Source organism: Hemitrygon akajei, chromosome 3 (assembly GCF_048418815.1).
Source record: "Hemitrygon akajei chromosome 3, sHemAka1.3, whole genome shotgun sequence".
NCBI lineage: Eukaryota > Metazoa > Chordata > Chondrichthyes > Myliobatiformes > Dasyatidae > Hemitrygon > Hemitrygon akajei.
In genome coordinates, this window is record NC_133126.1 from 142,011,948 (window position 1) to 142,039,332 (window position 27,385).

At 37.7% G+C, this 27,385-nt stretch overlaps 1 protein-coding gene across 1 annotated transcript in view; it reads right to left on the minus strand.

Annotated features, from left to right (window-relative positions):
* LOC140725472 (cullin-3-like) overlaps positions 1-27,385 on the minus strand; it is a 91,289-nt gene that overhangs the window by 5,416 nt on the left and 58,488 nt on the right. Inside the window, 12 exon segments of the mRNA XM_073040969.1 lie at positions 1,247-1,433; positions 5,385-5,519; positions 10,583-10,679; positions 12,062-12,099; positions 12,101-12,187; positions 12,584-12,607; positions 12,609-12,692; positions 13,484-13,654; positions 19,165-19,341; positions 22,268-22,413; positions 25,546-25,774; positions 25,915-26,029. Of these exon segments, the coding sequence (XP_072897070.1) occupies positions 1,247-1,433; positions 5,385-5,519; positions 10,583-10,679; positions 12,062-12,099; positions 12,101-12,187; positions 12,584-12,607; positions 12,609-12,692; positions 13,484-13,654; positions 19,165-19,341; positions 22,268-22,413; positions 25,546-25,774; positions 25,915-26,029 (1,490 nt within the window).

Here is a 27,385-nt window from a genome sequence, read left to right on the forward strand (position 1 = left end):
GAAATTTGTTGCCTTTGTGACAGCCATGCAATGTAATGCATAATAATAGAAAAACTTGAATTACAGTAAATATACACATATTAGACATATATAAATATACACACACGTAGTTAAATTAAATTAGTGCAAAGTGGGGTTGAGAAAATATGGTCTGAATGGCCTAAATCTGCTCCCATCTCTTCTGGACTGAAATCTATTCCACCCATTTTGTCAGCATTGCATCAAGTATCAGCAAAAATCAGATTCTCGCAAAAAGACCACAGAATTCATTTGAAAGCAAATTAACAATTTAATGCACCTTCTAACCAAAAGGTGCATTTAATCATGACAGCATGAATCTCAGAGGCAGTATATTTGTAATGCATTTTCCAGTGATCCGCAACATAGCATGCAGAAAAGGTGGTCAGCTCCTAAACCTTGTTTATCAAGTGACTTATATTTTTGTTGGTTACATTCTCCCAGAACCATTTGTGATTATAGACTGAATAAACTGGAATGTATAGAAGCTTTGGAGTTTGTACACATTCCTCAGGTTTGGAGCTGCTCAATTTATCCTTCAGATGCCAGTAGAATGTCTGCCTAATCTTAAAAATAAAGGAGATGTGCTCCTGTTTTATTTGAAATTGTTCTGCAATGTTTCCCCCCACACATTAACTCTAATTAAACATGATTGCAGGCACAATTGTACAGTATATTGCAGTACAATTAGCAAGTGTATGAATGTGGAATTAAGATAAAATACAAGCCCTCCACCCAGCCACAATTCCGATAATTTTCCTGCAGTAATTGAATATGCGTGAGAAATGAACTGACACTGAAGAGGACCTCTGAATCTACGACTTTGCTGGAGGCCAAAGATGGACCTATCCTGGGGTTAGAGGACTATGTATGTGCCTGGGAGTGAGGAATGGGGCTTGTTTCACTTTTGTTGCTTGGCATGTTCTGTTTTGCTGTGTTCTTGGTTGTTCTGCTGAGCACTGTGGGCACGCTACATGGGCACGAGAGTGTGTGGTGACACTTGCGGGCTGCCTCAGCACATTCTTGGGAGTGTTGGATGTTAACACAAATGAAACATTTCATCGTGTTTCAATATACTTGTGATAAATAAATCCAAATCTAACTACAGAAAAACTAATCAGAGGACAAGGACTCAAATTGGCTCTCCAAAATAAGTCATCAATAATAGCATTTGCACACTAATTAATTACAAGTATAAAAAATTACCAACAAATTTAAGACAACAAACCTGTTTGGATTTTAACTCTGTGTAATTTTGATGTGAACTGATCATTCACTATAAATACATGACCAGGCTCAATTTCCTTCGATTTGGGTTCTTTGCTAAGGACACGTTGCGTAGGTTTGCCACATGCTAATGACTGAAGAGCTCTGACCAATTCTCTTTCAGGAATATCTGTTTCCTGTTGGATTTCCTGGAAATAAAATTATACTTTAAAAATATATTAACAATTGGACTTCATTATTAAATGCTCAGATCTTTCAATCTACATGTTATTACTCTCAGAAAAATCACTGAGTACTTAGGCTATTTTGATTCTTGACCCATGGCCATAAAGTTTAAGTGAATAAAGAACAAGTGTAAAAGAGAATACAAAACTGAAGTGAGATGAAGTACCTCAACCACCTCCCAACTATCTTTGTGATTCTGCTTGTACCTTGTAATTCAGTTAAAAAAAGACAGAAATTCAACACTCCCATGAAGAAATTTTTGGACAGCTTGGAAGAATTGTAATTGATAAAACCCAAACACAGAAGGTGCTGGAAATGAGCACCTTAGCAAAGAGGAAAAACTAATATCTCTAATATTTAGAGAGATAAAAGGCTTTAAACAAGCACCAAGGTAGAGTAGCATAGAGTAGAAAGTTGAAAAGAATGACAGAAAAGAATGAAAGCATAGTAGCTTGAAGGCAAGAACAAATAATGACAAAAGTGATAGCATTGCATAGTAAAAATAGTGGAATATGTGAAGAAATAAAACAACAATCATGAAGAGTTACCAATAATAAGAGAAACAGCAGCACCTGCCTTAATTTGTTGGGACAGCAGATACCAGTCGATATGGCTTTTACCTTTTACAGTTTCTAACACATTCTCATTTAAAAGTTCTACCACCACATTTGCCCTTAATCAGCTCTAGCTCATCCTATTTGTTCTTCCTTGACATTTCACTTATTTTTTAATCTAACTCCGTAGTTTCTTAGAATGACATCTAATTTTTAACAGCGTTGTAAGCAGTTTCCAAAACTATATTTATTTTATTGCAGGTTACAAGTACTGATACCAAATTTCAAAGTAAAATTTATTATCCAAGTACATACAGTGCCTATAAAAAGTACTCAACCCCCCCTTCGAAGTTTTCATGTTCTATTGTTTTACAACATTGAATCACAGAAGATTTAATTTGACTTTTTTTGGACACTGATCAACAGAAAAAGACTCTTGTGGCAAAATGAAAATAATCTACAAACTGATCTAAATTTATTAGAGATATTAAACACAAGATAATGGTTTGCAAATTACTCACCCCCTTCATGTCAGTATTTAGTAGATGTACCTTTGGCAGCAATTATAGCTTTGAGTCTGTGTGGAAAGGTCTCTATCAACTTTGCACATCTGGACACAAGCAACTTTTCCCCATTCTTCTTTACAAAACTGCTCAAGCTCTGTCAGATTGCATGGGGATTGTGAGTGAACAACCCTTTTCAAGTCCAGCATCAAATTTTCAATTGAATTCCGGTCTGGACTCTGACTTGGCCACTCCAGGACATTAACTTTGTTGGCTTTATGCTTGGGGTTATTGTCTTGTTGGAAAACAAGTTTTCTCCCAAGTCACAGTTCTCTCGCAGACTGCTCCAGGATTTCGCGGCATTCATTTTACCCTCTACTTTTACAAGCCTTTCAAGGCCCACTGCAATGAAGCATCCCCGTAACATGGTGCAACCACCACGTTTCACGGTAGGGATGGTGTGTCTTTGATGATGTGTGATGTTTGGCTTACGCTCAACATCGCGTTTAGTCTGCTGACCAAAAAGCTCAATTTGGTTTCATTAGGCCATTGAACCTTCTTCCAGCTGACTTCGGTCTCCTACATACCTTCTGGCAAACTCTAGCCAAGATTTAATGTGAGTTATTTTCCAATAGTTGCTTTCTCTTTGCCACTCTCCCATAAAGCTGAGACTGGTGAAGCGCTTGGGCTACAGTTGCTGTATGCACAGTCTCTGCCATCTCAGCCAATGAAGCCTTTAACTCCTCTAGAGTTGTCATAGGTCTCTTGGTGGCCTCCCTCACTAGTTCCCTTCTTGCATGGTCACTCAGTTTTTGAGAACGGCCTGCCCTAGGCAGATCTACAGTTGTGCATATTGTTTTATTTCTTGATGATTGATTTTACTGTACTCCAAGGAATATTCAGTGACTTGGAAATTTTCTTGTATCCACTTCCTGACATGTGCTTTTCAATAACCTTTTTGTGGAGTTGCTTGGACTGTTCTTTTGTCTTCAAGGTGTAGTTTATGCCAGTAGCAGTTGGACCTTCCAGATAGATATATTTTTACTACAATCAATTGAAACACCTTGACTGCAAACAGGTCTCCAAAAGCAGATCTCCATTTAACCAATTATGTGACTTCTAAAACCAATTGGCTACACCAGTGATGATTTGATATGTCATATAAAGAGCATGAATATTTATGCAATTATTTTGTGTTTTATATTTGTTATTAATTTAGATCACTTCATAGAGATCTGTTTTCATTTTGACACGAAAGAGTCTTTTTCTGTTGATCAAATTAAATCCACTGTGATTTAATGTTATAAAACAATAAACTTCCGCAAAGGGGGTGAATACTTTTGATAGGTTCTGTATTTGTCACCATATATAACCCTACAATCTTGAGATTCATTTTACTGTGGGCATACTCAGCAAATCTGTAGAATATTAACTATAACAGGATCAACAAAGGTCAACTAGAGTGCAGAAGATAACAAACTGCACAAGTGCAAATATAAATAAATAGCAATAAATAATGAGATCATGAAATAAAAAGATAGAGTCCTTGAAGTGAGATCATTGGTTGTGGGAACAGCTCCATGATGGGCAAGTGAGTGTAGTTAACCCTTTTGTTCAAGAGTTACGTAAAAGCAGTTATTATATAAAAAATACTTAACAGTATTTTTCTACAAAAGCAATTTCGACCAATTTTGCTTCATGTCTAACAGCCTAGACACTCATTCTGTCTGTTTCACATACCAGCCTGGCAAATCTTTTTCTGTTGATAATGTTATGATACCAGCCCCCTCCTTTGTGAGAATTGCAAGAGCCCTAGTGAAAGGGGGGTCAATGACCCGAGAGAGAGCAAGAGAGAGAGAGAGACATGCCGAATGGACACAGGAAATGGAAAGACAGCGACGTGCTGGATACCGCATTCCACTGGGACAAAAGCTGGCGACTGTGGCATTGTTCTCAGGAGACACCTGGGAACTGCAGACGTGCCAACTCGCAGGGACATTGTAAAGCCCTCGGGCAAAGTGGGCTGGTTGAGAGAGAGATTGCATCACCTGCAACCTGATTGACACCTGAGATCCCGTGAGACAGTATAAAGAAGGGTCTGAAAGAGGACGACCCTCAGACGCACCAAGGAGACACCGAGAAGCACGATACCGCTTCCCGTGGGAACGGGAAGCCATTTTGAAGGAAGCCACGTGCGTTAAATTCCGAATGCGGAGTTTGTGGCTAGAACCAACGGAAAACCGCTTTTATTTAACACCAGGGAAGCCAAATCCTCTGAGGCTGAGGATTTGATTCATAAAGACAACGGCAAGTGTTCTCTTTTCCTAACAATCTCTCTCTCTCTCTCCAACACGTGAAACCAAAAGGGAAAAGCCTGCAGACTTCAGAGTGACTCTTTATATTTCCAATTGGACTCAGTATTATACCCTAGACAACGAAAGAGCTTATTTCTGAGTGATTATTAATGTACCTGCGTTTTAGATTGAGTATTGACGCATGTTATCTGAATGTTTGTATTAACCTTAATTTTTGTGCCCCTTTATTAATAAAACTTTTGAAAATAGTACCATTGGACTTCAACTGACATATCTATCTTTGCTGGTAAGTGAAACCAGTTACTGGTTTCATAACAATAAACATTCATAACGTACAGTATAATCAGCCTTTACTGAAACACTTTTTAAAAAGCAAACATAGCAATAATCTGAAGCACACAGCAAGAGATGAACAGCTATTAGTTATTATTCAAGTATCTTGCTATGAAAACTTCATCTACATTAGCTCATCTACAGCAAGAATTTATTCTGTCTAATATAATATGCTTTAATTTGCACATTATATCATATCCCAGTCTCACCTCAAATGTATATTTTTCTCTGTTGTTGAATAACATTAATATAGTCATCTGGAAGGTGGATACTTGTAATATGTGCTTTCTGGTATTTGAACCAGTTACTTGAGCTCCACCTACTCCAACCTCTGAGCCATCTTCCTGTTTGGGGGTAAAAAGTGAAGCCTTTGTGAGAAACATAATGATGCAAAACTGTCAGCAAATAGCAGGTTATTCTAGGATAATGAAACATTGAACACTTACAAGTGGCATAAAATTGGGCTTTGAACTTCAACATCTTTCTCATTAAAATGAAGCTCCAGTTCAGTATTTGATTTTAAATGTAAATTATGTAAAACAATGCTCTTTAATATTCCAAATCAGTAAAAACAAATTCATTGCATTCTTTGAAAGTCAGGTGTAATATTACAACAAGAAAAATAACTTGCTGGAGGAACTCAGCAGATCAAACAGCATCTATGGAGGCAAAGGGATGGTCAGTTGATGAAGAGAAAAAGGAACAGATGTGGATTATCTGAAATTGGAGAATTCAATGTTTATGCCATTGAGTTGGAGAATGCCTGAGTAGAACATGAGACGCTGTTTCTGCAGCTTGTGTTTGGCCTCAGCTTGGCAGTGGAAGTGCTTAAGGACAGGCAGGATGCTGTGGGGAGGGCTGATGATATATCCTCAAGATAGCCATTGTGGAGAGAGCACAGATGCGCAGCAAAGCAGGTGCTCAGTCTGCACTTGTGTTGCCATGGTAGAAGGCCACACAAAGAGTGCTGAACATTTCAAACTTCTACCATCCTTTACAGTTGCCCAATGCTTGCCTCCACAACCAGCAAAAATAATTTCTTGCCCTCTACTCTTTAAAAAAAAAAGTCATGAATATTTGAATCTATTAATTTCTCAGGAAAGCTTGAAAAGCCAAGCTTTGGCAAATGGATTTTGATGTAGGCAAATTTAAGATCATCCAATTAGAACTTAAAACAGATGAAAATAAATTACACTATTAAATCCCTAGGAATTCTAATACATTTTGTTAAATCTGTTGCGCTCCTTTCAAGATCAAAACACACATGCTAAATTGTTGTGCCAGAAAGTTTCATAATATAGAATGACTGTCAAGAAGCATTTAAAAAAAAAATTCCTTTACCTGCTCTCCACTACTCCTATTTCCCGTTTTTGGACCTTTATAACTTGAGTTTCTTACTACTTAAAGATTACTTACATCTTTCAGGTCCAGAGACTTGCCTCATTGTTAACAATGTCTCTACCACTTCAGGTGAAGTTACTTGCAATGCCACCACATAGCACTAGCTATTTCTGTTTCTGCTCAATATCCTTGTCCTCGGTCTCAGAAATCACCACTCAGCCAATTTTGAAGCCAGTTTAAAAATTTCAGAGGAACAGGCCCTTCAGCCCAGCTCACCCATACCGACTGAGATACCTATCTAAGCTAATCTCCACAGAGACTGTCTGCATTTAACCCTCTTAACTTTTCCTGTAAACCTGCCCAAATGTTTTCTTTTGAATGTTGAAAATATACCTTCCATGATCACCTCCTGTGTCAGCTTGTTCCATATGATGACCCACTTCAGAGAAAATACTTGCCCCAATGATCTCCAGGGTCTAACAGGATATATCCCAGGTTAGAGTGTCCTCTAAGACCTCTAGCTACAGGCGAATTCCTTTGTTCAAGAACGAAAAGAGAGATAATCCTGGAAATTCTAGACTAGTGAAGTTCACCTTAAAGATGGGTAAGTCATCAGGGAGGATTCTTAGGGATAGCATTTATAAGTAGTTGCCAAAGCTTGGTCTGAGTAGGGACAGCATGGCTTTGTATTGGGCAAAACTAAGCTGACTAAGTTCCTCAAAGAAATTATGAATGTGATCATGAAAGTAAGGCAGTGGATCTTGTTGACATGGATTTTAATAAGGCCCTGACAAGGTCTCTCATGGTAGGCTCATCCACAAGATTAAGATGCATGGGATACATGGTGATTTGGCTGTTGGGTTCAGAAGTTCCTTGCCTGTTGAAGGCAGAAGGCAATGGTCAACTGATCATTTTCTGGCTGGAGGTCAGCGATCAGTGGTGTTCCACAAGGTTCTATTTTCAGACCTCTGCTGTTTGAAATATGGATTAAATACAATTAACTGTATGGGGCTTTAGAGGATCACAGCAAAAGTCCATAAACTAGAGAAATTTATTACAATAATTCTGCAATTATAGATGAGTATGCTTGTTCATGTTGTGAAACATTGCAGGTCAACTGAACCATAACCAGACCAAATGAAATCATGCAGGTTGCATGTAGGAGGGAGACTGAAAATCTGATTGAGTGGTGCCACAACAACCTCATACTCAACATCAGCAAAACCAAAGAGATGATTATTAACTACAAGAGGAAGAAGTAGGAGGTCTGTAAGCCAGTCCTCATCAGGAGAACCGAGGTGGAGAGGGTCAATAGCTTTAAATTCCAAGTTCAAGTTTAATGTCATTCAACCATATGCATGTATACCACGAAAAGAAAGAACATTCCTCTGGACCAAAGTACATATAACTCACAGGCAACAGAAAGTAATATCACAAATAAATTAACACGTAATCAGATATATTCCAGAAGAGTGACAATCAACATAAGGTACATTTACGGCATAGGTTAAAAAGTAAACAGTATAACACTACTGGTGCTTTATATGTGATGAGACCTGGGGGGTGGCAGGGAGCCCCTTGGTGTTAACTTATTAGAAGAACTGCGCTGGGACCAGCACTTAAGTGGCATCCTAACTGACAACATACCTGCAAATTGTGAGAGTCCAGAGTTAAAGTTCAAAATTTCAAAGTATTATATACATACACACACACTACGAGATAGATTTTCTTGCAAGCATTTACATGAAAAAAGGAAATACAATAGAATTTTACAAAAAAAAACTAGATGAAAACAATGTGTAAAAGACAAACTGTGCAAATAAAATAATACTGAGAACATGAATGATAAAGAGTCCTTGAAAGTGAGTGTAGATCGTAGAATCAAAGTAGTGAAGAAAATTATCCATGCCTGTACAGGAGCACGATGGTTGTGGAGTAATAACTGCTCCTGAACCTGGTTGTGTGGGATCCAAGTCTTCTGTACCTCGTATCCGATGACAGTAGTGAGAAGAGGACATGGACTGGGCAGTAGGGGAGATCTTTGATGATGGATGCTGTTTTCTTATGGCAGTGTTCCATGAAAGTGTACTCAACGTCGGGGGGGGGGGGGGGGTGGTGGGGGTGGTTGCTGCAATAGACCAGGCTGTATCCATACTTTCTGTAGCCTTTTCAGTTCCTGGGCACTGGTGTTTCCATACCAGGCCATGATACCACCAGTTAGGACACTCTCCACTGTGCATCATAAAAGTTAAGCTGATTTATACTTGTGCGTCACAACTACACCATAGGTGTCACGTACCCTATGCTGTACCCTACGCAGTAGGGTGACGTGCACCTCTCCAGAAAAGTTACTCACGTGTCGTGGTGACGCAGACCACAACAACTGTGATTGGCCTGCTTGGTAGCATCGCATTTCCTCCTACGCATTTTCCGTTGCTTCTTCTATGCCATATTTGTAGGCTGTGTGTACACCAATATGAAATAGATGAACCAAATCATCAAATCTACCTGCTGACATGCAAAAGTGTTTGAAATACATTTCCTCGTCCATGTCTCTCACGAAGAAACTCAACACAGTGGCATAGAAACCCCACCGCCAACTAGCGTTTTGGCGCACACCAATGCATGCTCGCTATGGCGTAGCCTGTACGCACAAGTATAAATCAGCCTTTAGTCAAAGCTTTCGGTGACAAGCGGAATCTACGCAACTTCCATGGAAGTAGAGACGTGGCTGTGCCTTCCTTGCGATGACAAATACTATATGCACTGGTGCTAAGACAGATCCTCTGATATGCTGTTGCCAAGGAATTCAACATACAACAAACAGTTTGTACAGCTCATTTTCAACAGTAGATATAGGAAGGATGCTCCTGATGGTTTGGAGAATCTAATACCAGTCAAAGAATATTAAAGAATGAAATAAGGAGAAATTTCTCTGAGAGAGTGATGTACCTGTTCAATTTTCTCAAGACCAAAAGCTGTTGAAGCTAGTCAGAAAATATATTCAAACATAAATTAGGCATTTTTCCTCAGAAAATGATAGATTGCGGAGAAAGCCAAAACACCAGACTAGATATTGATGATCTTGCTCTTAGGTTTTGTCTACTACTAATTATAAACCCCGGGCAACATATGCTAGGTTACCTGGTCTTTAATTCCCCAATTCTCTATAAAAGTGAAGTACAGGAACCATTTTTGAATCAGAACCCTAAAAGATTATGGACCATGCATATACAATGGACTTACCTACTTCCTTCAAAACTAAGTAGAATTAATTCCAGTCTCTAAACGTTTTAGGCATTTGTGCCAAATTCTCCACTGCTGTTATTCTTGTTATATTAATCAGGTTAAGTTTCCATCCTCGATTCAGTGTTATTTCATTGGGTCACTATTCTTCCAATGGAAAATGGCAAGAAAGTTTTCAGTGGGTCCACGTTGACCTTGGACATTCATTTTCCTTCCACAACTATAATATATTTTGTTTTGTTATCCCTTGTAACTTTCTTCTTAATGTGCCTCACTTTTGTAGCTTTTACTCCTAATTTTACATGACTGACATCAGGATCAGCTTTACATTTTGCCAATATATTTTATACTTATAGTTTTTTTTGTTGCCTTTAACTAGCCATTGCTATTGCTTTGGCACATCTCAGAAAAATTGAGTCATTGGAAACTCTGAACAGTTCCTCCTGATTTTTTATCATTTACCAATTATTTAAATTTTTCTGTTTACTATGAATCCATCTGTCTCAAGATACTATACACACTTCAAGTTGGCTTACTATTCATTATTAAAACTAATACGGGTCATCTCTTGTGGGTTCTAGTGAGATACAAATTAAATTCTATAGGGTTTTCTGTACACTCAGTTTTCAGAGTTCAATCTAAATTAAATGACTGAATTGCAAATACAAAAACAAGACCCTAGCAATATATGCATTCTTGCTTCCAATTTCTCAGAAAGTTTACACAATGAAAAGTCAGTAGCCGCTATTTCCTTCATTTACTGAAATTATGTATGGTCTTGTTACTGGTAGAGAATGCTTTATCAATAAGAAGCACTTGCCTTTTTCACAGGTCCATAGAAAGTAGCATTTAAATCTGCCGAACCCATGTGATGTTGAAGCGTGAGCTGTCGACCACTGTGCTTTGCCAAATAGAATCTATGGTGAAAGCAAAAAATAATCAGCAGTTTAAAAACCCCGAGAAGCTATAGGTTGAAATAAATAAAGACAAAAATTTTAAAAACACTTCTGTATGGTTGCATTCAAGAATTGAAACAATACAGCAGAGGTCACTAAAAAACTTAGTCTGTTTGTGGCAAACTATCGCTAAATAGGCACTGCACTGTACTGTCGTATGACTATTAACTTAACACTTGCTTAACAATGTAGGCTTTCTATCTTGTTTTGATGGCTGCAAATATTTCTTCAGAAGATTTCAATTTTTGAGTTGAAATGAAACATCTTCATCAATCCAAAATGTTGATACATTAGGAATGCTGAGAATTTAAGCTGCAATTGCCAGATCACTCAGAAAACTGATAGCAAATTTATGGGAAAGCTTGCTTAGCACTAAGTTCCAGAAGTCTTCTAAATGCACTTCTAAACTTAACTAAAATGAATTTATGATCCAAATGAACTAAAGTGATTTTACTAATTTTTTGGAAATTTTAAGCTTTATCAATTTTGACTCAAAGTAGATCTGTTACTGAATATTTTCTTCTGACCATTTCCACTGTCTTATTTATCTTAAGAACAAAATTATATTGGAGTAAGGCTTATATATACTATATTCAGAATCAAGTAATTTTATAAATACAATTGAATGAAATTAACAAAACACATCAGGCCACAATTCTGTTACAAAACACTAAGTTAAATTTTGTAATTCTACATTCTAAACCATGGTAATAATTTTTGAAAAATCACAAGAATGCTCCATAACCAGGTAATTATTTGATTTACCTAACTTTTAATTTTGACCTTAGAACTGATAACCATAAAATCTCATGTTACTTCAATATTAAAAGCACAACAAAGGCCATCATACCTTAGAACAAAAAAATGCTCTCTTTAAGTGTCTAAAAATTCAGTTGAATAAAGGATGCAGAGACTTAGGAGAGGATGCAAAAGAGGTTCACCAGGGTGTGACCTGGCTTGGATAGTGTTCTCTACAAGAAGAGGGTGGATGAACTTGGATTGTTTCTCAGGAGCGTTGAAAGTTGAGGGGCAACCTGACAGAAGTACATACAATTAAGAGCAGAACAGATAGTGTAGACAGTTAAGTTTCTTTTGCTCCCTGGCGTGAAATATCAAATACTAGAGGGCTGAGACAGTGTATTATGCAGCTGGAACACACTGCCAGGTGACATGGTGGAAGATGATACAATAAGTTGGCATTTGGACAGGTAGGGAACAGAGGGGGATATGAACCTTGTATAGGCAGATGAGTTTAGTTAGACTGGCATGGTGGTCACAGATATCATGGACTGAGCACACGTTTCTTGCTCTGTACTGTTTTATGCTCCATGGTAAAGCTTTACCTTCTAAAAACTTCAAATGCATGTCGTGGTGCTGGGGGGGATGTTACATTTTGGTGTGGCAGACTGAGTTGGCCAATAACCTGTGGTGAGAACTCTTACGGTCAAGTCAACACCTCCTAGAGAAACCTGAAGTATAAAAAAGACCAAGAAAATTGTTACATGTTTCTACATGCAAAATATAATTATTACATTAATAAAACAAAATATAATTCTGAAGCTAATCTGTACGTCATTACAGACATTTAAACTGTTAGGGAAATCATTAATGCAGAAACCATGCGTAATGATAATTATATTCTTGAAAAGAAAAGAGTTTGGTAAGGTACCAGTGAGAAAGGTCGACTAAGATAATAAAATTCAAAAATAAGTTGCACTTACAATATAATTTCTATTAATCCTACATTACAAAACAAGGGTTCAACAGCTAAAGGATAACAAATCCAAATTTGAAACTTTTAAATTAATTGGAACAGCTCACATTCTCCCAACTTCACCAAGTATTTAATTAAAACACCTCCTCACCCCTGTAGTTTGTAAATGCTGCCGGGAATTCATCCATCGTTGTATTTGAGATACTCATGTCTCGGAACATTCCCTCCAGCTTGGATGTGAACTGGCAGCCACACTCCGTCTGAAGGAAAAAACACGATTTAAATTAAGTTTTCAATACAAATTTTATGAAAGGAAACCAGGTCTCTGCTTTCAAAAGCAAAGGAACACTTTTCCAATTGGGCAATATATCATTTTAAATATTCCCTCAAATGTTATGGATGTTTTGCTCGTTAGCCAAATATTTTAATTACTACATGATTCTTGCATGCATTAATCTATTTTCCCTTTTCATACGGCATTTTCTAAACACATTACGTAAAACTTGGGAGATGATTTGTCAATGGAGAAGGCATTTTTATCAACTCATTTTAGATGCAAGCTGGCTTGGCCAATATTCACTAAGCATTCTTAATTGGTTATGAAGATATTCCCTACAGTGCTGTTGGCCGAGGAATTCCAAGATTCAGACCTTATCAATGAAACGACAGTGATAAATTTTGTATTCAGGGTGGCATGCAACTCAGGTGGGGAACTCACAGAAGCTGGCCTTCACATGCACAATTTTTCTGGCCTTCCACTGTGGCATAGGATACAGATTTGGGAGATGCTGTCATCATTAAAGACTAAATGTCATTTGATACCACTATTGACCATACTTTTCATTCACCCCCCCCCCCCCCCCCCCCACCCGTTGAAAGAGAGTAGACTGGGTGATAACTAGGCAAATGGATTTTGGAGACAAGAGACTGCAGATGCTGTGATCTGGAGTAAAAATCATACTTCATTTTCATGCAGAATGAATATTTCTCAGGGGAGAACAGAATTAATATAATGTAACCACAACTCATGTTAGACAACTTAATTCTTCACCTTAAGTTTTGAGATCATATTTTTCTCAGAGTCATCAGATACACTTTTGTTAGTAAGGAGCCTTCTAGCTAAATGTTGCTTATAATATCTTTCAAACACATCCTTCTCCTGCATGAATCGGAACAGAACCATAGCCTTGTCCAAGATGGTCTCCACTTCCTGTTCTGTCAACTTAAAACAAAAAGAGACACTTGTGAATCATGTCGGTGTAAGAGGCACAGAATAAGTTTTTGAGAAACATCTATGAATTATATGTCAACACATCTAATTACTTAAAAATATTGCCCTTTAATACAGATCTGTAAGGTGGTTGGCATTTCAACATTTAAAATGAAAGCTCATTACTTGCTTCCTGAGAGTGAGCAGTTCAATATGAATTCCACTGGCTGAACAAATTGCAAGTGGAATGTTGATTTTATTTATATTATGTGAGTAATAGAAGGTGGATGTGGACTCCACACAAAATTTCCAGCGGACCTTACTAGAATGCAGATAGAAGCAAACAAAGATAGCAATTTTCATTTCTAAACTCCCAATACTTATTTTGAAAAAGGATCTAGTGCTTTCCCAGCGTATATGACAAATAAACTTTTCTCAGGCTTCCAGCCGGGTACAAGCATCATTTATAACCAACGTTTCGATGAAATCTCTTCATGAAGATGCCAGAGTTTGTCATTGAAACATCAGTTATAATCAATACCTGTACCCAGCTGAAAGGCTGAGAAGAATTTAGTCGACTTAAGTACTTTCTTAAATGGTGGCTCACAAACACATTTATAGAACAATTTCTATCCAAAAATCTTGCTACGTTTTGAGTTGAAGAATTTATGCCTGCTATCAGTTCAGTAAATATTCAAAATACAAAGTAAATATATTATCAAAGTACATATGTCACCATAAGTAACCCCAAGATTCATTTTCTTGCAGGCATACTCAATAAAACCATAATAGAATAAACAAAAGAATGCACCAACTTGTACATTCAACCGGTGTGCAAAAAACAAACTGCACAAATATAGAAAAGAAAGAAATAATAATAAGTAAATAAGCAATAGCATTGAGAACATGACTTGAAGATTCATTGAAAGTGAGTCCATAGGTTGTGGGAACATTTCAAATGATAGGGCAAGTAAAGTTGGTTCAAGAACCTGAAGACTGAGGGGTAATAACTTTTCCTGAACCTGCTGGTGTGAGTCCTAAGGCTCTTGCACCACCTTCCTGATAGCAGCAGTAAGAAGAGCGCATGTCCTGGGTGATCAAGGTTCTTGAGGATGGATAATGCTTTTTTGCAACCACATTTCATACTGATGAGCACAATGGTAGGGAAGGCTTTACCTGTGATATCAATTATTTTGTAGGAGTTTCTATTCAAGGGGATTGGTGTTTTCATACTAGTCTGTGATACAGTAGGTTAATATACTCTCCACAACAGGTGTAGAAGTTTGTCAAAGCTTTAGATATCATGCCGAAACTTCACAAACTGCTAAGAAAGTAGGGGTGCTGCTGTTCTTTTTTGTAATTGCACTTATCTGCTGGACCCTAAACACTAAGGAATTTGTTAAAGTTGTATAAGAAAATGAAGTATTGTGTGCAGTCTTGGTTACCTACCTACAGGAAAGATGTAAACAAGATTGAAAGTTTAAAGAAAATTTAAAGGATGTTGCCAAGTCTGGAGGACTTGAGTATTAAGGAAAGATTGAATAGTATCTCACTGTGTTCTTCAGAATGTAGAAGATTTGATAGAGGTATACAAAATTATGAGTATAGATTGGGTAAATGCAAGCAGGCTTTTTCTACTGAGGCTGGATGGCTCTCCAACCAGAGGTCATAGATGAAAGGTGAGAAGTTTAAATTTCTGCACTTAGTGTCATGAGAGTATGGAATGAGCATCCAGCACAAGTGCTGCATAAGAGCCTGTTTTCAACATTTAAGAGAAGTTTGGATAGGTACTTCAATATTAGGGGTATGGAGGGCTATGGCCCCAGTGCAGGTCGATGGGAGTAGGCAGTTTAAATTGTTTTGACATGGATTAGATGGGCCAAAAGGCTTGTTTCTGTGCTGTACTTCTCTATGACTCTATAATTTAAATTTGCTGAGCCTTTCCTTTTGTGACTCTCCAATGAAGATTGGCTAATGGACATCTAGTTTCCTCCTGAAGTCAATAATCAGCTCCTTGGTCTTGCTACATTGACTAAGAGGTTGCTGTTATGTCACCACTCAGCCAGATTTTTAGTTTCCCTACTACACATTGATTCATCACCACTTTTGATTTGGCCTACAGCAGTGGTATCATCAGAAAACTTGAATATGGCATTGAAGCTGTGCTTAGCAACAGTCGTAAGTGTGAAGTGAGTAGAGCAGGGGGCAAAGCACATAGCCTTATGGCGCAATTGTGCTGATGGAGATCATGGAGGAGATGTTGCCAATCTGAATTGACTGGGGTCTGCAAGTGAGGAAATCGAGATTCCAGTTGCACAAGGAGGTATTAAGGCCAAAGTTTTGAAGCTTATTCATTAGCTTGAGAGGATGAATGTATTGAATGCTGAGCTACAGTTGATAAAGAGCAGCCCAATGTATGTATCATTGCTGTCCAGATGTTCCAGGGTTGAGTTAAGAGCCAATGAGATGGCATCTGCTGTGTACCTGTTGCTCCAGTAGGCAAATTGGAGTGGATCCAAGTTGCTTCTCGGGCAGGAATTGGTAAGTTTCATCACCAGCCTCTCAAAACACTTCATTACTGTGGATGCAAGTGCTACTGCATGATAGGCAGGTTACCACATTCTTCTTAGGCATCTGTATTATTGAAGCCTGCTTGAAGCAGGTGGGTACCTCAGACTGCTAAAGTGAGAGGTTAAAAATCTCAGTGAACATCCCAGCCAGTTGATCAGCACAGGTTTTTAGTGCCTGGTCAGGTACCCTGCTTGGACCAGATCCTTTTCGTGGGTTCACCCTCCTGAAGGCTGCTCGCATATTGGCCTCAGAATGAAATCACAGGATCATTGGGGCCATGAGATTTCATGATGGCTCCTCCAAGTTTTGACGGTCATAGCGAGCATAGAAGGCATTAAACCCATCTGGAAGCAAAGCCCCATTGTCACCCATGTTGCTTCATTTAACTTTATATGCGATAGTGTTTAAGCCCTGCCACAACTGTCAAGCATCCTTTTTTAATTCGCGTTTAATCCAGTATTGCCACTTCACCCGTGAGATGGCTTTCTAGAGATCGTACTTGGACCTCTTGTAACTTCCTTAGTCACCAGACTTGAACGTCTCTGAACTGGCCGTCAACAAATTGCCGATCTCATGGTTCATCCATGGCTTTTGGTATTCATCTCTTTACACCTAACATGAGCTCAGCACTGGTCCTCTCCACTAGAGGTCAATAGTGACCTCTTGAGCTTGATCACATTTTCCTGCAGCAATTGCTTTGCATTTAGTATGTAAGTTCGGTCAATTATAAGAGTACAAGATATACTTCTGTGGCTTCAACTGATAATTGGACATTGGCATTATGATCCATTAGTAGTAAGTAGTTAATTGAAGCTAATTAAAAACAATATAAAACATTAATAATGGTTCAGTGTCAGTAACACTGATTTGAAACTGGAAGTAACATTACTACATTAGACTGTCTAATTTCTCTGAATGAAGATTTTTAATAACTTCAGGTGCAAGCTCTACTACTATCTGAAGCTTCAAAGAATTTTGACAGTTTGTTGGTCGAGAGATTTCAATTGAGCAGATGTGCTCATTCATTAACAAAATTATAAAATTAACTATTATATTTGGATAGTTTGCTATAGTTGAGAAAATGTAAAATACAAATCTGCCAATTATATTAATAGGCATCTGTTAGCATTGAGAGACCATGGATTTGGAAAGTTTCCAGGGCGCAGGCCTGGGCAGGGTTTGCATGGGAGACTGGCAGTTGCCCAAGCTGCAAGTCTCCCCTCTCCACACCACCGATGTTGTCCAAGGGAAGGGCAAGGGACGATACAGCAGTGCCTTGCTCAAGGACACAACACGCTGCTTTAGCTGAGGCTCGAACTAGCAACCTAGATCACTAGACCAACGCCTTAGCCACTTGGCCACGCGCCAACATCAATTATATTATCAACCCAAATATCAAAACTCCAAGGAGAGCATTGTACTCAGAGAAGCACAGAGTAGACAGCTGCTATCTTCACCCACACCAACCCTGCCCCCAGAGTCTAAATGTCAAATACCACAAGGGTGTGTATTTAAGATGAGAGGGGGAAAGTTCAAAAGGAGATATGTGGGGCAAGTTTTTTCTATATATAAAAACAGTAACTGGTGGGTACCTGGAGTGCCATTAGGTGTGATGGTGGATACAGATACACAAGGCATTTAAATTATGTGCAGGCAGCTGTGATTAAGCATCTTTAGCTTAATTAGTTCAGCACAACAAAATGGGCCGAAGGAACTGTTTCTGTGCTGTACTGTTCCATATTGTATGCTAATAAAGTATACACAAATTAAAGAGTCAGCAGAGTCACAGAAGCTCTTGCTTATGCAAAATGAAGTTTTTTTTGAAGAAAATTGCAACACTGGGATGAACAACCTGAAATGGTTCAGCAAAATGTTTGGTGGCAAATGCAACTGTTTAAAAAAATGTAATCTTGAGGGTGAGATTAATTAATTATCTACAGTGTAACATTTGATTTCAATACATAAAGTCAACATAAAGAAACAAAAATAGCATGTTAATTTATCCAGATTCCAAGGATATCCTATATATTGTGCTTACTGGTTGTATAAAACATGTACACTCAATAAAACTACTTTTGGCAAAACTATTTCAAGTCTGAAGACTGACATTATATCTGAAATGTTCTTATTCCCCATTCAGGTGATGAAGAAGACTTGAAATGCTCTTAAGAGTCATATGTACCGGTACATTGTTTAAAAACCTGCATAGCTGATATCACTAAGTGATACAGCATGGAAGTTTGTGATATGGACCACTGTGGCCTGGATAGTTTTCCATTATCAATATTTACTTACCACACCCTGACAGATTCTATCCCCAATTTACTCTACTCCAAAGACTTATCAACATAGCTTCAGAGAATTAAAACATACTGATTTAAATCAGTCCACTTTACTCTACTGCACCTATGTAAAACCAGGCTAAGTATCTGTCCATTTTGTTTGGCTTTTTAAATACAAGCCTACCATGTTTTGAAGCAGCACACTGTAGATATTACTGGCTGTATAAAATAAGATAGAAAAGTGAAATGAGAGATTTAATGTGTCTTCACAGGCACTAATTCCTAATGAATACCAAAACTGCACAAAGGTCAAGGTATTTATAAACAAATACCATGATGCTATGCCAAACTAGTTAAGCTAATGATGCCTAATCACATTGATACCTTCTGCATGCACATGGTCTCCCCTCCATTTTCTGCATATTGTATATATCTAAGAACCTCAAATGCCTTTGCCCCTGGTGTAACAATTCTAGACACCCACCAAAGTTTATTTAAAAGAAACCAACAAATACTTTGGACCTTTGCTGGTCTAATAGAAAATAATCCTCTCTCATCTGGTCTCCCATGTAAATCATTTGTTTTTGTCACTGCAATTTGTGCACATTCATCGCAGACCAATGTGCTCTTGAAAATACTTTATGAGAATTTCAAGAGAAAAATACTTACACCTTTTACTCCTTTTTTAAGTTTGTCATCAATAAATAGTGACAAATATTCTGGAGATCTGGAGTTAAGATTAAGAAAATATTCAAAGTCACCAGCAATGGTCTGTTTAAAAAGACGGTCATTATTGAATGAATCTTGAAGAAAACGATCAAATCTGCCCTTGAGATCCAAAAGACCCTGTACAAGTGAAAACAGAAGTATAAATAATCTGTAGGACAATTCTACACATCACAATTTCAATAAACCTGCCATTTTCAGAACCAATAAATCTCCCAAAATGACAATACATTCAAGCATAGTCATTCACCAAATTGAACACCAAATGTCAACTATTACAGCTCTTGTACAATTAAGATCTTTACAGCAAAATTATACATAATGCTGCAGTTAATGCAACTTTTACATAAACACGTTTTAAATGAATAGACCTCCATTAGCTCACCAGTCTCTCTTTTGTACCCCTTGCAATGATAATTGTACCTGGTCAGTGCACATATTACCCTTGCATTTTTTCTATTAATCTATGTACTTCTGTACTTTTCTTCTCAAACAGGACAACAGAATTCTGCTCAGTATAGTTTAACCAAGAATCCAAACAAACTCCTTAAATAAAATATTTCATTCCCAGAAATGAATCCAAACACATTATTAGCAGTTATTTACAGCTTTATTAACCTATTTGACTATAACTTGTGAAATCTTTATTTCAAGATCCAATTATGTCTTTGCCCCCATTTACACTCTTGTTTTCTCCAAATACAAGAATTTATATCCAAAGGAAATACTTTACATTCAGTTAGATGGAACTCATTTGCAAATCCACATCCTTCCGAAAGTTTCTTAGCGTCTTTCTTAATTTTGTCTGTTCAACTGTACCTTTAGTTACTGAGCTACAATACATCAGTGGTCCCCAACCACCAGGCCGCAAAGCATGTGCTACCGGGCCACGAGGAAACGATATGATTCAGTGATATGGAACGATATAAGTCAGCCGCACCTTTCTTCATTCCCTGTCACGCCCACTGTTGGAACTTGAACGTACGCACGGTCAATACGCACACACGAAGTCATTACCCACCCGAGGTCATCAGTCACCTAAATGCAGTGACACACTCGCACCAGGGATCACTGGTTGGTCTCAGGTAACCGGCCTGCAAGAGGTGCTGATGCTACTGGCCTGCAGCGCGGACAGATGGGAGCCACCTCTAAACCTGTTCAGCACACCGAATGTTCATGGGGAACCTGGTGCTAATATAATTGGGCTCAGCGTTTCGTAAGTAGCAGAGCAGCTACCTCACTGCGATCATCCCTCAAGCCAAACTTTTGTTGGCCAATAGATCCTACCTCCCTACAAGGGGGTGCGGGCACGCGCCCTGTCGCACTCCTGGCTCAGTCAGTCGCTCTCTCCGGACTGCAACCATCGCAGCCCCGGTATAGGGACCTCTGGCCCTTACCTTGTCCTCTTGCTGGTGTGTTGCAATGATTTTATATGTTCACACAAGGAAAATATGCGCTGTGTGTTCAATATCCAAATGTTACTTAAAATATTATGATGCTATTGACATATAAGTGAGTTATAATTGACTTATCACTATATTCATGCGAGGAAAATATGCGCTGTGTGTTTAGTATTAAATTCATTAGATAAACCCTTTTAGAAACGAAATTGAGTGTATTAGTCACTTAAGTGACTTATAGTTGACTTATCACTTATATTCCAGTCGTGATTAACATCCCCACCCCCCCCCCTCCCCTGTCAGCCGGTCCGCAAGAATACTGTCAATATTAAACCGGTCCACGGTGCAAAAAAGGTTGGTGACACCTGCAATACATAAATGTAAATGTCTTAATTTGTAAAAGTAGTAATTTAGGAGAGCAGCCTTCTTTAAAGGAGACTTCTTTAACCACAAAAATCCAAGATTAGGTATAACTGATTTGTACAGTCGGCCCTCCTTATCCGTGGTGGATTGGTTCTGGGAACCCCCCCAACGGATACCAAAAAACGTGGATGCTCAAGTCCCTTATTTAACCTGTCTCAGTGCGGGTGGACTTTAGGACCTGGGGGAGCTCGGACCCACCATCCACGGCTGCTGTTGAATCCGCAGAGTTTCTGTTCCGTTGATGGAAAACGATCACGATTGAAAATAAAGTGGAAATAATAAAGTGATTGGAAAGAAGTGAAACGCCATCAGTCACTGGAAAAGCATTAGGCTACAGTCGGTCAATGATCGTAACAATTTTAAAGGATAAAGTGAGAATAATGGAGCATGTGAAAAGTCCTGCCCCGATGAAAACTACAATTATTACTAAGCAAAGCAGTGGTTTAATTAATATTAAGTGTTTTATATGCATAGAAAGGTAAAATATATACTATATACTAAGACAAATGTTTGACTAACTGATGCTAACTAACACTGGATGTACCTGTTCTGACTTACGTACAAATCCGACTTAAAGACTACCTGTACTTTAAATCATCTCTAGATTACTTATAGTACCTAATGCAATGTAAATGCTATGTAAACAGTTGTTATACTGTATTGTTTAGAGAATAATGACAAGAAAAAAAAGTCTGTACATGCTCAAACGAGTGTTGGAGAGAGAACTTCCGGGTTTTCCTGATCCGTGGATGGTCGAATCCGCACACGTGGAACCCGCAGATAAGGAGGGCCTACTGTACACTTCAAAGCGATTGTGAACTTTGAAAAAATTTGGAAGTCTGAGAAACTAGTTCCCAATTTTTTGACAGGGAAAGAAGGGTCAGATTAGGCTGAGTGTACGAAGGAGAAACACGAGTTTACACCAAATTTATTTCTAATCCCACACTAATTCAGAATAATATGCCCACTAAAGTGATACAGTTTGAAATACGTCAATTTTTCCCCACAATAAGCATTTTCAAGGCAACATCTATGTTGTAATCTAGAATGCTCCCCTGAAGCAGTTTTACATTACTTTCATATCCAAAAATTGAAAAAATATGAATTAATCTGTATAGATTGCTGAAAACGGATCCATTTACTTGTGCATTTCAAACAAGATTACTAGCTGTAGTGTTCTTTCGGATGTTTTCAGCAATTATGACAAAATGTCAAATATTTACCTGGATATAGTCCACTGGGTTCTTGCCTTCTCCTTCTTCAGACACCAGTGCTTTGCCCTGTTCTCTCAAGTAGGAACTCATACACTCACACATAGTTTTCAATCCATTTGGCACACGACTGAAAAGCTTGTACATGCAAGCTAGATCTGAAACAGAATAGACTATTTGTACCAGATTCCTCATGCACTTTGTAGACAGTACACAATATAAATTACATTTTGAGATACAGACCAACATTTTGGCATTAAACTATAAACAATTAACTGACAATATTTCATTTGAATATAATCACCAAACCTTGTAGTGGTTACTCTTAACTCTGCAGTTGTGAATAATCCTGAGAACTAACAATGAACACTGAAATATTTTAAATCACTGACATTAGATGGCATTCAATAAATTTGTCATCAACTTGTTATTATTAGTTTCAGGTAAACGGCTAAAATAGTCCACATTTGTTTTCTACAAAGTAGATGTCACAAAACCGAGTGCAGAAACATCACACATTCCTGACTTCAAAATACATCACCAATTCCTTACAGTTACTGGGCCTAATTCTGGGAACTCTCTACCCAAATGCACTGCAACTACTCAACAATGTACTTTACTGCACCTTATCAAGTGTAATAAGGGATGGGTAATTAATGCTGACCTTCCTAGTGCTTCAGAGAATGGATTTTATTTTAATTAAAGCTATTAAGATCAACTTGTAATGTTAGAAATTTAACTCTATATTGACAAACAAAATTCTACTGAAACTTGGGAGTCTGCTAGATGTCCACAGTCACACTTTAATCAACTTTGGAGTCCAGTACTTTAATCACTATGCAGACCACTTCATAAAGGTACACACTGGGGCAAGAATGGGTAGCAATATTTTACATCTTGGAACACACACACAAAATGCTGGTGGAACACAGCAGGCCAGGCAGCACCTATAAGAAGCACTGTCGACGGTTCGGGCAGAGACCCTTTGTCAGGACTAACTGAAAGGCAAGATAGCAAGAGATTTGAAAGTAGGAGGGGGAGGGAAAAATGCGAAATGAAATATAACACGAGGAAATCTGCAGATGCTGGAAATTCAAGCAACACACACAAAATGCTGGTGGAATGCAGCAGGACAGGCAGTATCTATAGGGTGAAGCACTGTCAACGTTTCGGGCCGAGACCCTTCGTCAGGACTAACTGAAAAGAAAGATAGCAAGAGATTTAAAAGTAGGAGGGGGAGGGGAAAATGCGAAATGAAAATCAAGTTTGTTTTTGTTTGCATCATAATACTCAATTGCATCAAAACAAAAATGGAAAAAAATATCATATTAAAAAGCATTTGAGCACATTCATAGGAATGTTAGGAGTGCGTTTAATGCTACACACCAAGTCTGGGTTACATCTGTAAATTAGGTCAACTTTCCTCTTTATGTCTAGATCATGTGACTGTGCCAAGTCATTCATTAGTTGGAACAAGCTGAATAGAATCCAGAAGTTCTGGGAATAAGGACTAACTTCAACCTCTGACTTACTCTATATTAATGTTTTATTTAAAGCTGCAAACAAAAAGTTTCTGCTTCTTACTATTACTGGGTACGATTCATCTCCATGCTGCTGTATAAACATACTTCATGGCTTCTACACAGGAGTCCAATAATCAAAGTTATATTTTATGTCTCATAACTACAAATTTATTACATTACAAGCAGCTTAAATCTTCAATAGTTTTTTTTTATAGAAACCACAATTCAATGAAAACTCCATACATCTAATTGGTAACAGCTTCAAAATCTGAGATTACACAAGTCAGGCACCAGTTAGGGACTCAAAAATATGACAAAACCAACAATGCTGTTATTTAAAAACATTATTTTAGTTCATTTTAGATTTTTTTTTTGGGGGGGGGGGAGGTTTTTAAGGTGTGATCTTCTGTCCTAAATAAACCCATTATAAAACAATAATTGAGACAAATTATGATTTGAGTTGCTACATCAGAATACAATTAAAATCTGTTTACAAAATGGAAATTTTGCCATATCATCAAGAGTATTAATGGTTATGAAAAGCATAATGTTGACAAAGCTGTTTATAGAAGACATTAAAAGTAAAATTATTTCAAATTTCTAGCCACATGAACCAGAGGTCATACTGACTGAATATATTTTCAAAAAGCCAATTTAAACCATATTGAACAGCAATGCTCAGTTCCCTGTGCCAATCACGAGTTCTTATGAGATACTAGTAGCGATTTAAGCAACAAAATGTTTTTAATACAAATCTACTGCAGTACTCTACTGGGAGTGAAGAATTCCCTTGACATGCTGGCAGTCAATATTATTGTATACAGTACAATGCGACTAGAACACTCCACTTCAAAATTTCTAAAAGCTTCATCAAATATGACTTCCTACACACAAAGGCACACTGCCTCCTCCTAATCAGACTATCCAGATGCTGGCAGATCCTGGCCCTCAAATTTCCTCCAGTAACATCCCCACTATGGATGTCATGCTGACCAGCCTGTAGTTCCCTGGCTTGTCCTTGCAACCTTTTAAACAATGCAACATTAGTCTTCTACCAGCCTTTGGGAAATTCACCAGCGCCTAAAAGTGAAGCAAATATTTTCACAAGGGTCTCCACCTTTTCCTCTCTACCTTCTCACAAAAAGTGAGAATGCATTCTATCAGACCCTAGAAAATTTTTCACCTTAAGGCACCACAAGGCTACAAAAACTTCCTCCCTGGTAATATGATTGTTCTCCAATATATCTCCACTTGTTTCCCTTATCTCGTGCAGCCCTAATTTTCTCCTCAAAGAACCGAGGAGAAATAATTCATCAAAAATCTCACATCTTCTGTGGCTCAAGGAAAAGGTGCTCTGGCCATCCTCTATCCTCTTGGAATTTTCCTTAACCTTATCTGCCAGATCCATCTGACCCTGTCTTTTCCTTTCTGATTTCCCTCTTAACATCTTGTTGCATTTTTTCTCCATTTTCAGACTAAAAACAAAATTACATTCACTTATGCTCCTTTAAATAAAGAACTGCAGTCTAGGACATTCAGAAAGTTTGTGAACATGGCACCAAAGTTAGCCTTAAATCGAAACTGACAACAAAATGAATTGCACATTGCATTAAAATAAGAAATTCTACTGTACATTATCTCCATTCAGATAACAGTAACAGCAAACAAGATACTCTAAATATAGGAATGCCTGAAATATATAAATACGCACTTTCCGCAGAACTGCAGGTACTTGATGTAGTTTAAATCAAAGAACTTTTGAATTACCTTCTGTTTTTCCATTTTTTAACATATGGACTAGGCCTGAGTTTTCCATTTCCACTATAGTCTTCATGTGTTTAGAAATTAATTCCCTCTCCACCACCTTCACAATTGGTTCTTCTGTAGATTTATCAAGACAGTGCATAACTCGCTCTATTTCTTCATTAATCCTTGCCTCCACTTTCTTAATGTACACAGATGCACTATTTTCTGCTAAGAATTTCTGGCTTTCCATCTGCGCAAAGAGAAACATTGGGCCATTTTAATGATTGTCAATTAAGTCTGAGAAAGAATTGTATTCAAACAATTATGCATTGCTTTATTAAAAGAAAGGCAATTAAAAACATAACCTTAGAAAACATTTAAAATTGATACCTGGAAGAATTCAGCAGACATTTCTAAAAATGGAGCTTCAAAATCTTCCTCATATACTGAACGACCTTCTAGGCCAAGAATCATCAACATTTGGCAAGCATTTCGAATTGCACCTCTGGCAGAAATAAGAAATAATAATCAAAATATAAACAAACAATGCTCTCTTTTTTTAAGGAAGAGGGAAGTTTTATCAAACCATTAAATGATACTGTGATGATACCATGACTAGTTAAACTAATTAGACTGAAGAATACCAGATAAATAATCATGCAATAATTAATTGTATTATGGCCTCATGACTTTCAAATGTCTAAAAGCTCTATATAGCAAATTCAGTACAGTTACATACTGCAATGATACAAAATAATGTAACAGCTAATTTTCTCACAGGACACCCTTATTATACATGTCACTGCCATAACTATTAAAAATGCAATTTTGGGATTAAAATTAATTTAATTCAACAATTAGTTGGTACAGATATTGCAGGTAGAAGGGCCTGTTCTTGGGGTGTATTGCTCCATGATAGTTGATTAGAGGAAAAATACTGACCAAGAAATAAATAAATCGCCAGACTTGCTTTGAAATTGTGCCACTGGATCTTTTATATACTCTGACAGCAGTTAAGTATCTAGTTTAATTAGATCCTAAAAGTCCATGCACAATTTTTCAGTACTGCAGTATAAATTTTGCTCAATTCATTGGAATTCAAGAACAAATTCATTGAGATTTCTAAGTATAACATTTTATATGGAAAAGCATGCAAATTGATCAACAGCTTGCAACATTGATCAATTTTCAATTTCACCCTCTGACGGAAAATGCACCAGAACTTGTAAAGGCTGTCACGATTGTACAGATCAATAGCTAACACTGACAAATTGGATATAATTTCCAACAAGAACTCTGATTAAGTATAACTGATTGCAATATAAACAGTAATGAATAAATCAGTGCAGAATATCTGAATGGATGCGTTAGGATTTATAAGGTGGGTGATATCCATTAGGAATTATGGGAAAAGCAACCATTTACTTCAAACTCAAAATCATCTCATAAAGGGCAAAAATAGTTGCCTGAATACACACAGTTGTCTTCAAAGACAGTCATCTCTCAATACAGTGGGAAAAGGAAAATGTTTTGGGCATATGGATTCCCAAAAAAGGGAATGTATGAATGTTTTCTCATCAGTTGAGGGGTGCTCTCTTAGAAAATATATAATTCTATGCAACCATCTGTCCACACGCAAAATATTAAAGTTGAAACTGAGCACAAAAATATTAGTAGGTGACTAAATATAAGACCTCAATGTACTTTAAGATCAATGAGATCCTTCCAAGAAATTCTGAGATTCTTCCAGAGATCTCCTGAAATTGTGCTCGTACCAACTTAAGATACTTTACAGATACAGCATTAATCTACTATTGGATACTGCTCTCACCCACATCACCTCCATTACCAAACATCTGCC